Source organism: Carassius auratus, chromosome 21, assembly GCF_003368295.1.
Source record: "Carassius auratus strain Wakin chromosome 21, ASM336829v1, whole genome shotgun sequence".
NCBI classification, from domain to species: domain Eukaryota; kingdom Metazoa; phylum Chordata; class Actinopteri; order Cypriniformes; family Cyprinidae; genus Carassius; species Carassius auratus.
This window is the reverse complement of record NC_039263.1, coordinates 24,619,311-24,637,318: the sequence shown is the minus strand read 5'-3', so window position 1 is coordinate 24,637,318 and position 18,008 is coordinate 24,619,311. Positions and strand designations below refer to the sequence as shown.

Sequence of the window (18,008 nt, the reverse complement as noted above, 5' to 3'; positions counted from 1 at the left end):
CACTCGCGCTGCCGGATCTCTGAGCTACGGATCCTTAGACGGGAAAACAGAAGGTGAGACTGAGATTTGGAACTATACAAAACATGGGCAAAGACAAAACAATCTACTCACAACGACAGACAGAAAAGCAGAGACATATAAGGGAGTTGGGGAACGAGCGACAGGTGGGGAAGAATCAGCTTGTGATCTGCACAACCCCGCCACGATCAGCGCTGATTGCCCAGACCACAAGCTACCGGACAGACAGGACAACACAGACCGCAGGGGAAGCTGAGACAGCACCCTGCACCGTGACAGTACCCCCCACCTCAGGGACCCCTCCTGGCATCCCCGGAGGACTCACCAGGACGCTGATGAAATTGATCAATGAGCGCGATCTAAAATGTCGCGAGACGGAATCCAGCATCTCTCCTCTGGACCATAACCCTCCCAGTCTACCAGATATTGATGACCTCTACCCCTACGCATCACATCAATGAGCCGCCGTACAGTATAGGCAGGCGACCCCTCGATGAGCCTAGTAGGCGGAGGGGCAGAGGTCAGCGGCTGAAGGGGGGAGTGAAAGGTGGGTTTAATCTTAGAAACGTGGAAAACTGGGTGGATCCTTCTAAACTGAGGGGGCAATTTGAACCATACTGACACTGGACTAAGCACATTGGCGATGATAAACGGTCCAACAAATTTGGGTTCCAGTTTACGTGAGGGCAGTCTGAAGTTAATATCCTTAGTAGACAACCAGACTCTCTGACCACACGTAAAGAGGGGGCTTAGTATGGTGACGGTCCTCCGATTCCTTGTTCCTCTCGCAAACCCGTAGATGAGACCGAGAGGGAGTTATGTGCATACTCTACCATGGTCAAACTGGAACTCCAAGATGACAGTTCAGCAGACGCCACACAGCGCAGGACTCTCTCCAAATCTTGGATTTGCATGCTCGGTCTGACCATTAGTCTATAACCGGAAGATAGGCTCGCAGTCGCCCCGAGCTGTTGACAGAACTCTGACCAAAACCTAGACACAAACTGGAGACCTCTGTCACAAACCACATTCACCGGGAGGCCATGAATACGGAAAACGTGATCTAAGACCGTAGTCGCTGTCTCCCTCGCTGACGGCAATTTGGGGAGGGGAATAAAATGGACTGCCTTTGAGAACCTGTCCACCACAGTGAGAACTACCATCTTGCCCCTAGATGGAGGCAAGCCCAGTCACAAAGTCCATCGCTATGTGTGACCAGGGCCATGAAGAGACCGACAACGGCTGAAGTAGCCCTGCTGGGGGTCGATTGGATCCCTTACCCGCAGCACAAATTGGACAGGCCGACACAAACCGTCGAGCATCCTGCGCCACGGACGGCCACCAAAACCACTGCTTGATTAACCTACAAGTACTAGTCGCTCCAGGGTGGCAAGCTAGACTAGAAGAGTGGCCCCACTGAAGAGCGCTAGTTCGGACTGATTCAGGTACAAAGAGCAGACCCTCTGGGCATCCAGTGGGAACAGAAGTATCGCGTAGTGTCGCGCGGACCTTGGACTCCACCCCCCAGGTGACCACAGCCACAACCCGTTTGAGATGCAAAATGGCCACCGGGAGGGTGGGAATAGCCTCAGCCTCAAAAACCCACGTCAGGTTTACCATTCTTAAGCCCGGGCGATAAGAAATTGTTAACCTGAAAGGTCCAAAAAATAATGCCCGGCATTCCGCGGGGGTTAAACCATATATGTTAAACGGGATGTATTTTCTCATCCAAAGTTGATCTTTGAGACAAAACTGCCCCAACCCCCACCTCCGATTCATCCACCTCCACAATTAACTGATGAGACGGGTCAGGGGTAGTTAAAATGGGGGCTGAAATAAATTGACTCTTAAGGTTCTCAAATGCAGCTTGGGCCTGCAACGACTAACAGAATTGTTTCCTTGTGGAGGTGAGATCAGTAAGAGGAAGGGCGATCTGGCTAAAGTTCCGAATGAATCGCCTGTAAAAATTGGCAAACCCCAGAAAGCGCTGGACCGCTCCACGACTATCTGGGGTGGGCCAATCAGCAACTGCCTTTACCTTGGTGAGATCCATTCGGATACCTTCAGGCGAGAGAATAAAACCCAGGAACGGAACCGACTGTGCGTGAAACTCACACTTCTCCAACTTAATGAATAAATTACTCTCCAGCAGCCGCTGGAGCACTCGCCTGACGTGCTGGACATGATTGTGCTCATTCTGGGAAAAAAACAGGATGTCGTCAATATAAACAAAAACAAACTGATCGACCATGTCTCGGAGCACGTCGTTGACGAGTGCCTGAAAGAACGCTGGGGAGTTGGAAAGCCCAAACGGCATAACTAAATACTCAAAGTTCCCTGTATGGGTGTTAAAGGCAGTCTTCCATTCATCCCCCTCCCTAATCCGAACCAAGTGATAAGCATTGCGAAGGTCCAACTTCGTAAAGATGTTTGCCCCCTGAAGGAGCTCGAAGGCCAATGACATCAATGGCAAAGAATAATGATTCTTTACCGTGATGTCATTCAAGCCCCGATAGTCAATACAGGGGGACAACGAACCATCCTTCTTCTCCACGAAGAAGAACCCCGCCACGGCTGGAGAGGATGAGGGACGGATAATGCCTGCAACCAGAGAATCATGTATATACCTCTCCATGGCCTCCCGCTCCAGACCCAACAGAGAGTAAAGGCGCCCCTTAGGTGGAGAAGTGTCAGGAAGCAGGTCTATCACGCAGTCGTACGGGCAGTGTGGAGGCAGAGATGAAAGTCGGGACCTACAGAAAACCGCTCTCAAATCATGGTAAGCCTCTGGTACATCCACCAAGTTAGTCAGCTCCTCCTGCAACACAGAATGAGACAAGACAGCGGGAAAAGCAGCACCCAAACACTGAGCTAAACAGAAAGGGCTCCAAGCCAAAATAGAACCACGGGTCCAATCAATATGAGAGTTATGTTTAACCAACCAGGTGTGACCCAACACCACTGGAGAGGTGGGCGAGTGATTGAGGTGAAATCTAATCTCTTCAGCATGATTACCAGACAAAGTTAATGTGACAAACTGGGTGGTGTGAGTGATATTAGTGAGATGGGTGCCACAAAGGGTCCTGGCAGAAATAGGTTCCCCAGACGAGTTGCCAATCTGGAATCCATGAAGTCGCCCTCCGCTCCAGAGTCAATCAATTCTGAAACCTGGAAAACAGCTCCCCAAAACTGTACTGAAGCTTGGAACTCTGAATGGCCAACAGGTGGCAGTCGAGTTGTAGTGACGCTCACCATGTGCTCTCCCTTGCGTGAAAAGCGTCGCCCTGCCACAGGGCATGCAGCTACCACGTGACCCACCTCACCGCAGTACAGACAGATCTGATTATCCAAGCGACGGCGTCGCTCTCCTATTGTCAGCCATGCTCTCCCAATCTGCATAGGCTCCTCCTCCGGGAGGATGCGGCGTTGAGACATCGTGTCACATGCTGCTCCATACGGGACCCCGGTGACGTGTTCATGGGGAATCCCCTCTCTACGGTGCCGAGAACGGAGAGTTATCCGGTTGTCGACATAAATGGCTAGGTCGATAAGCCCATCCAAGCCAGGGGGCAGCTCTAGTGAATAGATCTCATCCTTCACCTGCTCTGCCAGGCCGTGGAGGAAGTGATCCCAGAGAGCCTTCTCATTCCAGCCGCAGTACGTGGCGATCGTGTGGAACTGAATGGAGTAACCAGACACCGACTGCTATCTGTGCTGAAGCAGCGACAATGCTCGTTCTGCTTCAATACCGCGTGCCGAGCGGTCAAACACCTTGCGCAGCTCCCTCGAGAATGCCTCAAATGACGCACAACAGTCATGCTTGCTGTCCCACATGGCCGTTCCCCATTCTCTCACTTGACCCACCAGGAGAGTGATGACGACCGCCACTCTGGATTGCTCCGTGGGGAAACAGGAAGGCTGGAGAGTGAAAGTCAGTGAGCACTGGGACAGAAATGACTGACATGTATAATAAAATACAATAATAAAATGCTCTGTCGCACACAGTGATCTCCGAGCTGGCTGGCACACTGCAGACCACTCACGCTGCCGGATCTCCGAACTACGGATCCTAATACAGAAAACAGAAGGTGAGACTGAGACTTGGAACTATGCAAAACATGGGCAAAGACAGAACAATCTACTCACGATGACAGACAGAAAAGCAGAGACATATAAGGGAGTGGGGGAATGAGCGACAGGTGGGGAAGAATCAGCTCGTGATCTGCACAACCCTGCCACGATCAGCGCTGATTGCCCAGACCACGAGCTACCGAACAGACAGGACAACACAGACCGCAGGGGAAGCTGATAAGGCACCCTGCACCGTGACAGTAACAGAAACTATGGATTCCCTCTTTTCTAGCATTTTAAATACAGTTGCTCCTTTACGCTTTAGGAAAGTTAAGGAAACCAGTATGACACCATGGTATAATGAGCATACTCGCACCATAAAGAGAGCAGCCCGAAAAATGGAGCGCAGCTGGAGGAAAACAAAACAAGAGGTATTTCGTATTGCTTGGCGGGAAAGTAACCTATCCTACAGAAAAGCATTAAAATCTGCTAGATCTGATTACTTTTCTTCTCTTTTAGAAGAAAACAAACATAACCCCAGGTATTTAACAACAAATGTTGACATTTCCCAACATCAGAGCAGTAATGACTTTATGAACTACTTTACTTCTAAAATCGATACTATAATAGATAAAATAGTAACCATTCAGCCGTCAGCTACAGTATCGCATCAGACAGTGCACTATAGACCCCCTGAGGTACAGTTCCACTCATTCTGTACTATAGGAGATGAAGAATTTTTAAATCATCTAAACCAACAACATGTATGTTAGACCCTATACCATCTAAGCTCCTAAAAGAGGTGCTTCCAGAAGTCATAGATCCTCTTCTGACTATTATTAATTACTCATTGTCATTAGGATATGTCCCCAAAACCTTCAAACTGGCTGTTATTAATCCTCTCATAAAAAACACAACTTGACCCCAAATAACTAGTTAATTATAGACCAATCTCGAATCTTCCTTTTCTGTCCAAGATACTAGAAAAGGTGGTATCCTCACAATTATATTGCTTCTTATAGAAAAATGGTATATGTGAGGATTTCCAGTCAGGATTTAGACCATATCATAGTACTGAGACTGCTCTCCTTAGAGTTACAAATGATCTGTTCTTATCATCTGATCATGGTTGTATCTCTCTATTAGTTCTATTGGATCTTAGTGCTGTGTTTGACCACAACATTCTTTTGCATAGACTTGAACACTTTGTTGGCATTAATGAAAGTGCATTAGCATGGTTTAAATCATACTTATGTGACCGCCAACAATTCGTAGCAGTGAATGAAGAGGTATCATATCGATCACAAGTGCAGTATGGAGTACCTCAAGGCTCAGTACTAGGGCCGCTACTCTTCATGCTCTATAGGTTACCCTTGGGAGATATCATCAGGAAACATGGTGTTAGCTTTCACTATTATGCTGATGATACTCAGCTCTATATTTCTTTGCGGCCCAGTGAAACACACAGATTTGAAAAACTGATGGAATGCATAGTCGATATAACATACTGGATGACGAATAATTTCTTGCTGCTAAACTCTGAAAAAAAAGAACGGAGGTGTTAATTGTAGGACCTAAAAACTCTGCATGTAATAAGCTAGAACACTGTCTAAGACTTGATGGCTGCTCTGTCAATTCTTCGTCATCAGTTAGGAACCTACAGTAGGTGTGCTATTTGATCGCAATCTTTACTTAGAAAGCCACGTTTCTAGCATTTGTAAAACTGCACTTTCCATCTCAAAAATATATCTAAATTATGTCCTATGATCTCAGTGTCAAATGCAGAAATGTTAATCCATGCGTTTGTGACCTCAAGGTTAGACTATTGTAATGCTTTATTGGGTGGTTGTTCTGCACGCTTAGTAAACAAACTACAGCTAGTCCAAAATGCAGCAGCAAGAATTCTTACTAGAACCAGGAAGTATGACCATATTAGCCCGGTCCTGTCCACACTGCACTGGCTTCCTATCAAACATCATATAGATATTTATAATATTATAATATAATATTATATAGATTTTAAAATATTGCTTATTACTTATAAAGCCCTGAATGGTTTAGCACCTCAGCATTTGAGTGAGCTCCTTTTACATTATTATCCTCTATGTCCGCTATGTTCTCAAAACTCAATTTGATAATTCCTAGAATATCAAAATCAACTGCGTGCGGCAGATCCTTTTCCTATTTGGCACCTATACTCTGGAATAACCTACCTAACATTGTTCGGGAGGCAGACACACTCTTGCAGTTTAAATCTAGATTAAAGACCCATCTCTATGATGGATTACACTTAACACACTAATATGCTTTTAATATCCAAATCCATTAAAGTATTTTTAGGCTGCATTAATTAGGTAAACCGGAACCGGAAACACACCCTATGTACTTGCTACATCATTAGAAGAATGGCATCTACACTAATATTAGTCTGTTTCTCTCTTATTCCGAGGTCACCGTAGCCACCAGATCCAGTCTGTATCCAGATCAGAGGGTCAGTGCAGTCACCCGGATCCAGTACGTATCCAGACCAGATGGTGGATCAGCACCTAGAAAGGACCTCTACTGCCCTGAAAGACAGCGGAGACCAGGACAACTAGAGCCCCAGATACAGACCACAGGAAACAGATGATTCTTCTGCACAATCTGACTTTGCTGCAGTCTGGAATTGAACTACTGGTTTCGTCTGGTCAGAGGAGAACTGGGCCCCCAACTGAGCCTGGTTTCTCCCAAGGTTTTTTCCTCCATTCTGTCACCGATGGAGTTTAGGTTCCTTGCCGCTGTCGCCTCTGGCTTGCTTAGTTGGGGTCACTTCATCTACAGCGATATCATTGACTTGATTGCAAATAAATGCACAGACACTATTTAAACTGAACAGAGATGACATAACTGAATTCAATGATGAACTGCCTTTGACAATCATTTTGCATTATTGAGACACTGTTTTCTAATGAATGTTGTTCAGTTGCTTTGACGCAATGTATTTTGTTTAAAGTGCTATATAAATAAAGATGACTTGACTTGACAAACTCTGGGAAATCTGTCTTTTAAGAAGGATCAATGTTGCTGTCAATGTAATGTCAGTATGTTGTTTTTCCACACTGCCTCCAGAGCCGATGGGGAAGAAGTGAATAACTTATACAGTAGATGTTTTTTTTAAGAAATTAATTCATCTAAGATTTCTCTGAAAAGTGTGAGTGAGAAATGTGCTTGGCCTGTGCACATATCCTTATACACCAGACTTTTTTTTGTTAAACTGATTCTAGTTTTCAAGTTTTAGACATATTCTGTTTAATACCAAATTGATTTTTTTGCTAATTAAATGTGCCATGAATTTTCCACATTTATGAATAAGACTAACATAGATCCCATAGATGCTCTCATGAGAACTTTTTAAACTTTTACAGTAAATGCACATTATGGTATGGTCTAGTATTTTATTCACTTGTTATTAAAATGTAAACATCAACATTTTTATTATAAGATTGCAGAACAGAAGTAAAACATGTGATAGTACTTCAGAATTGCTGATTTCACATATGACCAAAACAAATAAATATATCAATCAATCAATCATGGATCAGTACATTATAAAAAGTTGGAAGAACTACATCAAAGCAATCTCAGGTAACTCTCAGTGAGTCTTACTGAAGTGGTAAATAAATAAATAAATAATAATAATAATAAAAAGTAAAGAATTTGCAGAAAATGTCTTTAAGTAAGATTTATTTTATTTATTTTCCTCTTCCGTTACAGGATTGCTGTCTCATGATAATTCAGTCTGTTTGGTAAATCTTTCCCTCTTACACACATGTAAACAATGCTTTTCCTTTTCCTTTGACTTTTACTTCCACTTCTGGGCTGAGAACCGGTTCAGATGCTTTTTTTTTCACCATCAAAAACAATCCTACAACAATCTTAATGTGCTCCGTTATATTGACCATGAGTTCTGTGTTCATATGAACGTGATCTGATTCAGATTTAATTCATCTTAATGCAGCATGAGCTTGTGTTCATTTTTACCTGAAAGTTTAGCTGAACATCAACATCTTCAGAAACACACTTTTCTCTTTCTTCATTCACAGCATTCCTCACATTTATTGTTCTTACAGCAACATGACAAGAAATTAGTTTGTGGGGCTTCAGGTGACGGGTTTTGGCAGTAAAAATCCTGATCAGAGGAACAAAATCCATCCAATAGGTGATCAGAATTATTAACATGAGTTTCTTCTGTGGTTGAGAATAACAACCGTCATCAATGCATTACAATAAATACAAATACTATTAATTACACATTGTTATTTACAATGCCTTTAATTCTATTTAATACAGTCAACATTTGGTAGACACATAGGTAGTGTGATTTATATAGTGTCCTTTCTAATTACCAAGACAGATGATTTTACTCTGAGTACTGGCAACATGTCAGAAGTTGTGTTATGCATGAAAAAAGTACAGGTAATCTAAAGACTAAAATATAGAAGTGCTGGTACTGCGCACCAGTGTGTACTGACCCACTTCAAGCACTGATCAAGTACAATAACATACACCAGTTTCATGTATTGCAGTGATTGGTGTGGAGAGACCGCTAATAAAGCTGATGGGAGACAGAGAGGGGAGAGACAGAGTGGTGACTGTGAACTGTGAACTGAGACGTGGAAGCTGAATGCTCTGGAGAGCTGTGTGAGTGTGATTTCACCAAGTACAGCATGTTCTTGGATCAACATCCTTGTTGATCCTAGAGCAACATTCCAATCACAGTTTTAGTCAAGCCGACCCTTTCCTCCTTACTTATCTGAACCCTGTCACACACATATAATCTTATTTGATTCTTAACTTTTTCATATATGATTTTCATTATATATTTTCACTGAATGACACATCCTCTTGATTTATTCTTCAGCTCTTCAACTTGTTTTTGCAGCTCTTTTATTTCGTCATCTTTCTGTTTTATTTCATCTCCTTTCTGATTTTTCAGGAGTTGGTAGAGTTTCTCCAGTACTTCACGTTGTTTCTGATGATCTTCCAGCATCTGCTGAAGCTCCTGAACGTGCTTCTCTTTTTTCTCTCTAAAATCATTCAGTTCTTCTGCTTGTTTTCTGGCTTCATCTTCAAGTTTCTTATTCATCTCTCTCATTTCCTTTTCATGTTTCTGTTTCATTTCATTTCGCTCTTTCTCTTCTCTTTCTTTTCTCCAATTCTCCTCTCTTTCCCTTTTCTTGGTCTCTTCTTCTTGTTTCTTACATCTCTTTCTCTCTTCTTCTTGTCTCTCATCATCTTCTAGTTTTCTCTTTCGTTCCATTCTTTTATGTCTTTCCATTTCAGTTTTCATTTCTTCATATTCTCTCACTTTTTCTTCTCCTTCTATTCTCTGTTTCTGTATCTCCTCCTCTATGTTTTGTCTTTCTTCTTCTCTCTCTCTTTCAAAACTCTTTCTCATTTTCTCCAGTTCTTTTTGTTTTTCTTTCAGTTGTTCCACCTGTTTCACTTTTCTCTTTCTTTCTTCTTCCTCTCGTTCTCTCATATTTCGTTTCTTTTCATCCTCCCATTTTCTCTGCTGTCGTTTAATTTCCTCTTGAGTCTCTTTTCTGTCATTCTCAGCCTCTTTTATTCTTCTTCTCCATTCTTGTCTCTCTTTCTCTTCTTGTTCAATCTTCTTTCTTTCCTCAGATTCTCTCTTCTTAGTTTCTTCTTCTTGTTTCCTCTGAAACTCTGCTATAGTACGTTCTTGTTCATGTTTCATCTTTTCTAGATCTTGTCTGTATTTCTTTTCTCTCTTTCTCTCTTCCTTTTCTCTTTCTTTCTGCTGTTTTTCATACTGTGATTTCTGATTTTCAATCTCTCTCTTCATCTCTTCTATTTTATGAAGATATTCAGCTCTTCGTCGTTTTACCTCCTCTGATCGTTTCTGGTTTTCAATCTCTCTTTTCTTCTTTTCTGTTTTCTCTTTCTCTTTAAACTCTTTAATGAGATTTTCCTTGTTCAGTCTGAACTCATTTTCTCTTTGTATTTTCTCCTCATCTGCTCTTTGTTTCTCTTCCTCGAGTCTCTTTGTCATGTTATTTATGTCCATCTCATATTTGGCTTGTAACTCTTCTTTTTGCTCCTGAATTTCTTTCTCTCTCTCTTTCAGTATTTGCTCCATTCTCTTTTTAATGGACATCTCTGCTTCCTCAAACATGCTGTTAGTGAAATATCGACCCTGACTACTATTTCTCACCTCTTCTATCATGTTTAACAGTTGAATCACTTGAGTTCTTTCTTGTTTTTCTGTGTTATTAAAAACCAGGAATCGGTTTCCACAATCACTGATCAGCTTCCTGAATTCAGCATTTTTAGTTTCACTGACATATTCATTTATGGACTTATTTTTCAGTTTGTCTCCTCCAGTGAACAGGACGATGCTGAACTGAGCAGCTTTATGACCAAACATCTTCTTAATCAACTGCATAGTATCATTCTCTTCCTTGGTGAATCTTCCCACACTCAACACAATGACAAACACATGAGGTCCAGGTGACAAGAGCGAAACACATTTCACTATTTCTTCCACCACTTGTTCATTTTTCAGTGTTGTGTCATAGAGTCCTGGAGTATCAACAACAGCCACTGATCGACCATCAACTTCACCAACTCCCTTCATACAAACTGTTGTCACTGAATCTATGCTTGCTTCACTCACAAACGTATCTTTTCCCAGAATAGTGTTTCCTGTTGCACTCTTTCCACTTCCTGTCCTCCCAAGTAGCACAATCCTCAGACACCGCTGATCATTCAATACTTCTTTAGTACCTGGAACACATTGGTAGAAACAAATGTTGAGAAAATAAATCTTTAGGATTGCTGTAGATTTAAATACTTTTTAACTGCAAGATTGCCTTCCCTTTATATGGGAGTTATAATCGATCAATAACAGAACGTTTATTCTTTAAATAGAATTCAGAGTGATCCATTAACTGAGTAATTAGTCCAACTGGTTTAGACCATTTTTTTAGTTCTGATAGATTTGCAAAGCTGTTAACAAATCAGCTGAAAATTTTATTTGTATTTTTCTGACACACACGAATAAAGAACAAAAATAAATAAATAAATTCATACCTGGTTCGACGCCTGTTTTGTGGCTTTACAATCATTAAATGGCCTCATTAGTTACTTATATTTAATGTGACTTTGATTCAAGCTATACATTTTACCAATATGTGTGTTTCATGGGAATTGAACCTGTGACCTTGGGATAGATACAGCTACAGGAACCATTACAAATAACCATTACAAAATAAACTGTAATATGCTCTGGTCCCCTGCCTGCTTACCGTGGTGATGAGATGCATAGCAGATTGTCATCACTCAATGGCTGGATGTCTAAGTGGTGCCCACAGAATAACATAGGTTATATAGACAATTGGACGAGCTTTTGGGGCAGACCTGACCTGTTTAAAAGAGATGGTCTTCATCCCTCCTGGGGTGGCGCCACTCTTCTGTCTAGAAATATGGCAAATAGTCTTAGTGTTTATACTTGACTAACTGGGGCCCAGGTCAGGAAGCAGACAGACTGGCTAAACCGACCGTCTGCTAGCTGCCTCCCGTCACAGAGGTCAGTTAATTCTCAGCACATAGAGACTCTTTCACCTAGATATCACACTATAGAGACTGTGTCTGTTCCACGAACTAGAAAATACAAAAAACGTCCAAACCAAGTTAAGGTTAACAATTTAATTGAAGTTCAACAAATAAAAAACAAATGCAATATGGATAAACAAATGATAAAGATTGGCTTATTGAATATCAGATCCATTTCTACGAAAACACTTTTTGTAAATAATATGATAACTGATCATAATATAGATGTGCTCTGCTTGACAGAAACCTGGCTAAAACCTGATGATTACATTATTTTAAATGAGTCCACCCCCCAAGATTATTGTTATAAACACGAGTCGCGTCTAAAAGGCAAAGGGGGAGGAGTTGCTTCAATTTATAACAACGTTTTCAGGATTTCTCAGAGGGCAGGCTTCAAGTATAACTCGTTTGAAGTAATGGTGCTTCATATAACATTATCCAGAGAAACCAATGTTAATGATAAATCCCCTGTTATGTTTGTACTGGCTACTGTATACAGGCCACCAGGGCACCATACAGACTTTATTAAAGAGTTTGGTGATTTTACATTCGAGTTAGTTCTGGCTGCAGATAAAGTCTTAATAGTTGGTGATTTTAATATCCATGTCGATAATGAAAAAGATGTATTGGGATCAGCATTTATAGACATTCTGAACTCTATTGGTGTTAGACAACACGTTTCAGGACCTACTCATTGTCGAAATCATACTCTAGATTTAATACTGTTACATGTAATTGATGTTGATAGTGTTGAAATTATTCAGCCAAGTGATGATATCTCAGATCATTATTTAGTTCTGTGTAAACTTCATATAGCCAAAATTGTAAATTCTACTTCTTGTTACAAGTATCGAAGAACCATCACTTCTACCACAAAAGACTGCTTTTTAAGTTATATTCCTGATGTATCCGAATTCCTTAGCATATCCAAAACCTCAGAACAACTTGATGATGTAACAGAAACTATGGACTCTCTCTTTTCTAGCACTTTAAATACAGTTGCTCCTTTACGCTTAAGAAAGGTTAAGGAAAACAGTTTGACACCATGGTATAATGAGCATACTCGCACCCTAAAGAGAGCAGCCCGAAAAATGGAGCGAAGCTGGAGGAAAACAAAACTAGAGGTATTTCGTATTGCTTGGCGGGAAAGTAGCATATCCTACAGAAAAGCATTAAAAACTGCTAGATCTGATTACTTTTCTTCTCTTTAGAAGAAAACAAACATAACCCCAGGTATTTATTCAATACAGTGGCTAAATTAACGAAAAATAAAGCCTCAACAAGTGTTGACATTTCCCAACACCACAGCAGTAATGACTTTATAAACTACTTTACTTCTAAAATCGATACTATTAGAGATAAAATTGCAACCATTCAGCCGTCAGCTACAGTTTCGCATCAGACAGTGCACTATAGACCCCCTGAGGAACAGTTCCACTCATTCTCTACTATAGGAGAGGAAGAATTGTATAAACTTGTTAAATCATCTAAACTTACAACATGTATGTTAGACCCTATACCATCTAAGCTCTTAAAAGAGGTGCTTCCAGAAGTCATAGGTCCTCTTCTGACTATTATTAATTCCTCATTGTCATTAGGATATGTCCCCAAAACCTTCAAACTGGCTGTTATTAAGCCTCTCATAAAAAAGCCACAACTTGACCCCAGAGAACTAGTTAATTATAGACCAATCTCGAATCTCCCTTTTCTGTCCAAGATACTAGAAAAGGTGGTATCCTCACAATTATATTCCTTCTTAGAGAAAAATGGTATTTGTGAGGATTTCCAGTCAGGATTTAGACCGTATCATAGTACTGAAACTGCTCTCCTTAGAGTTACAAATGATCTGCTCTTATCATCTGATCGTGGGTGTATCTCTCTATTAGTTTTATTGGATCTTAGTGCTGCGTTTGACACAATTGACCACAACATTCTTTTGCATAGACTTGAACACTTTGTTGGCATCAGTGGAAGTGCATTAGCATGGTTTAAATCGTACTTATATGAACGCCATCAGTTCGTAGCAGTGAATGAAGATGTATCATATCGATCACAAGTGCAGTATGGAGTACCTCAAGGCTCAGTTCTAGGGCCGCTACTCTTCACTCTTTATATGTTACCCTTGGGAGATATCATCAGGAAACATGGTGTTAGCTTTCACTGTTATGCTGATGATACGCAGCTCTATATTTCCTCGCAGCCCGGTGAAACACACCAATTTGAAAAACTAATGGAATGCATAGTCGATATAAAAAATTGGATGACGAGTAATTTCTTACTGCTAAATTCAGAAAAAACAGAGATGTTAATCATAGGGCCTAAAAACTCTGCTTGTAATAACCTAGAACACTGTCTAAGACTTGATGGTTGCTCTGTCAATTCTTCGTCATCAGTTAGGGACCTAGGTGTGCTACTTGATCGCAATCTTTCCTTAGAAAGCCACGTTTCTAGCATTTGTAAAACTGCATTTTTCCATCTCAAAAATATATCTAAATTACGGCCTATGCTCTCAATGTCAAATGCCGAAATGTTAATCCATGCATTTATGACTTCAAGGTTAGATTATTGTAATGCTTTATTGGGTGGTTGTTCTGCACGCTTGGTAAACAAACTACAGCTAGTCCAAAATGCAGCAGCAAGAGTTCTTACTAGAACCAGGAAGTATGACCATATTAGCCCGGTCATGTCCACACTGCACTGGCTCCCTATCAAACATCGTATAGATTTTAAAATATTGCTTATTACTTATAAAGCCCTGAATGGTTTAGCACCTCAGTATTTGAATGAGCTCCTTTTACATTATACTCCTCTACGTCCGCTACGTTCTCAAAACTCAGGCAATTTGATAATACCTAGAATATCAAAATCAACTGCGGGCGGCAGATCATTTTCCTATTTGGCGCCTAAACTCTGGAATAACCTACCTAACATTGTTCAGGAGGCAGACACACTCTTGCAGTTTAAATCTAGATTAAAGACCCATCTCTTTAACCTGGCATACACATAACACACTAATATGCTTTTACTATCCAAATCCGTTAAAGGATTTTTAGGCTGCATTAATTAGGTAAACTGGAACCGGAACACTTCACATAACACCGTACTTTCTACATCATTAGAAGAATGGCATCTACGCTAATATTAGTCTGTTTCTCTCTTATTCCGAGGTCACCGTGGCCACCAGATCCAGTCTGTGTCCAGATCAGAGGGTCACTGCAGTCACCCGGATCCAGTACGTATCCAGACCAGATGGTGGATCAGCACCTAGAAAGGACCTCTACTGCCCTGAAAGACAGCGGAGACCAGGACAACTAGAGCCCCAGATACAGATCCCCTGTAAAGACCTTGTCTCAGAGGACCACCAGGACAAGACCACAGGAAACAGATGATTCTTCTGCACAATCTGACTTTGCTGCAGCCTGGAATTGAACTACTGGTTTCGTCTGGTCAGAGGAGAACTGGCCCCCCAACTGAGCCTGGTTTCTCCCAAGGTTTTTTTCTCCATTCTGTCACCGATGGAGTTTTGGTTCCTTGCCGATGTCGCCTCTGGCTTGCTTAGTTGGGGTCACTTCATCTACAGCGATATCATTGACTTGATTGCAAATTAAAACAGACACTATTTCAACTGAACAGAGATTACATAACTGAATTCAATGATGAACTGCCTTTAACTATCATTTTGCATTATTGAGACACTGTTTTCCAAATGAATGTTGTTCAGTGCTTTGGCGCAATGTATTTTGTTTAAAGCACTATATAAATAAAGGTGATTGATTGATTGATTGAAATATGTATTCCTTTGGACTGTTGACCTCATCTACACTATATCCATACAATTTCACAGTATTTAGATTTTTTTTTTTTTCTGCAATTATTTGAGTTCACTAGAACTTTTCCTTATAGCCAAAATGCAATACTATTTTTAATCAATTCCCATGAGAGACATTTAAAGTAATTTTAGAGCTCACCCTCTGACTGAAGTTTCTCCTCTAACTCTTTGATTTTGCTCTCCAGATCACTCAGTTCTTTCTTAAGTTCACATCTGGCTCTGTTCTCTTGAGCTTTCACATGCATCTGAAGTGAATATGGTTCAGTGTTCATGTTCTCTATATAATCCAGTAGATCTGGGATCTGTCTTGAGCTTTTAGGTTCCTTCAACCCCATCACTCTGTACTGACCTCCACAGAGACTGATTAACCTCTGACATTCTGGAGTGGATTTGACGAAATCTGTCATTGGTGCTTTAACAGTGAGCTCTGTTGTGAAGAGCAGTATAAAATGCTCTCTACAGTCAAATAACTTCTGAATCGTTTCTATTTCTTCTTTGCTTTCATCAGTCAGTGGACCAACAGGAACAGTTATGATGAAGGCATGAACTCCAGGATGACAGAGAGACACACAGCGGAGAGTCTGATGCATCGCTTCTTCCTCTGAGAGACGACTGAGAACGGGAAGCGTCACAAGAGTGATCTGACGTCCATGAATCTTCTTCTCTTTCATCAGACACACCAAGCTGTACTCATCTTGTACTGATATGGGTGTGTTTGTCCCCAGTAAAAGTTTTGACATGGAGTATTGCAGTTCTGCATCAAATCCACACATCACCAATGTCAGTTTTTGTTTTCCAGATCTGTGATAAACATCTGGCTCTGAAAAACAAAGTGAGACATAAAATATGAGACAAAAGAAATTGAAAGTTAAAAAGAACAATTAACCTGTCCAGCCCAGTAATGTCTAGTGACTTCCCTCACAGACATACCACTTATGGCTTTAATGGATTTCTTTAGTAGTAAAATGATGCTTTGTTTTATTTTCCTGACCATGCTATTAATAATGTAGGCTCATCCTTAAATACTTTCTTTCACCTTTATTCTGTGTCTGTGTTCATATTTTGAAATAAAATGATCCGCTTAAAATTCAGTCTCCATGTATTTTCAGTTTGTCAATACAAATTCAATAAATATAATGAAACTAAATGATATAAACTGAAGAAGATGCCTGAGCCTATTTTACCATTTGCTCTTAAGAATAAGACTTACTGTCCACTTGATCCAGCGACGAGGCCTGCTTTGTGTCCTCAAAACCACTGCGAGTGATAATTTCATCCACTTTTTGAAGTATTTGAGAGCGTTGTGTGTTTTGAAGCTGTAGATGTCCTCCTCCACATTCTGTAGATAATTCTTGAATAAATGTATTTTCTTTTACAGATTTTGGTTTAATGGTGTGTTTCTCATCATCAGTAGTCAGAATCACTGTACGCTTCATTGCATGTTCTCCAAAGCAGCTCAACACAGCAGGTAATATATCTCTATGCTTCTGACTAAAATCCTTGTGCTGAAGCACCAGTATGATCACATGAGCTTCTGGATGAGACACCACTGATGCTTCCTGTGCTATTTTGTGTAGTTTGATTCTTCGGTTGAGCGGGTGAGTTGTGTTGATGACTGTGATGTTTCTTCTCTCCACTCTTTCACTGAACGTCTCCACATCAGGTTGTGGTGCTTTCTTTCCAAACACTTGTTTATTTAAGATCAAGTTTCCCACTCGGTTGTTTTCTGGAGCGTTCCTCCCCACCAGGACAATCCTGAGATCACTCACTGAAACACACAATTTTGCCAAATGATACAATCCTCTAATATATTGAATCAAACAATAAACAACAATCTTTTTAAGAGCACTAATTCTGGAATTAACATGCTGGCAATTAGTCTTGCTTTAAGCATTTTTTTATTAATAAGGTGTTCCTGTGGCTCAGTGGTAGAGCATTGCATTTGCAGTGTAAAAGGTTGTGGGTTCAATTCCCAGGGAACACACATACTAATAAAAAATGTACAGCCTGAATGTGCTAAATGCATTAATGTAAACTACCAAATTTCTCCAGCTTCAAGTACTATGCAGGCTGTATAGTCTTATAAATTAATTACTAGTAATACATTAACTTACTGTCAGGACGAATGTCCTCTGGACTTTGGTCTCTCTTGCTTTCTAGAGGAAAAGCCTCCTCTTGATTTAGGAGTTACCTTGGTGGAAGGTCTCAGTTTGTACAAATAAATAATGTTGAATTGGATTTAATAAAAGTCACTTGTGGTGTTCCACAAGGTTTGGTGCTATGCCCAAAATAGTTTGTGTTTAAATTATATATTTAATGTGTCTAAGTATAAACAACTCTGTTTGCTGATGACAGAAATGTATATTTTGGGGTGGGGGGGGGGGGGTGGTACAGCTTGTAACAAAAATACAAATTAAATAAATACATATATGTATGTGTGTGTGTATGTGTAGTTATTGGGCACCAGGGACGT

General features: G+C 40.8%; 1 protein-coding gene across 1 annotated transcript; it reads right to left on the bottom strand.

Annotated features, from left to right (window-relative positions):
• Window positions 1-9,529: 9,529 nt before the first annotated feature.
• Window positions 9,530-17,687, bottom strand: LOC113039061 (GTPase IMAP family member 8-like; the record flags this gene model as incomplete). The annotated part of the gene is made up of 4 exons (XM_026196935.1): window positions 17,650-17,687; window positions 16,746-17,303; window positions 15,675-16,355; window positions 9,530-10,878 (listed from the first exon to the last, which is right to left on the bottom strand). Coding segments are annotated over exons 1-4 (2,589 nt in total), but the record flags the coding sequence as incomplete, so codon positions are not given.
• Window positions 17,688-18,008: the final 321 nt, after the last annotated feature.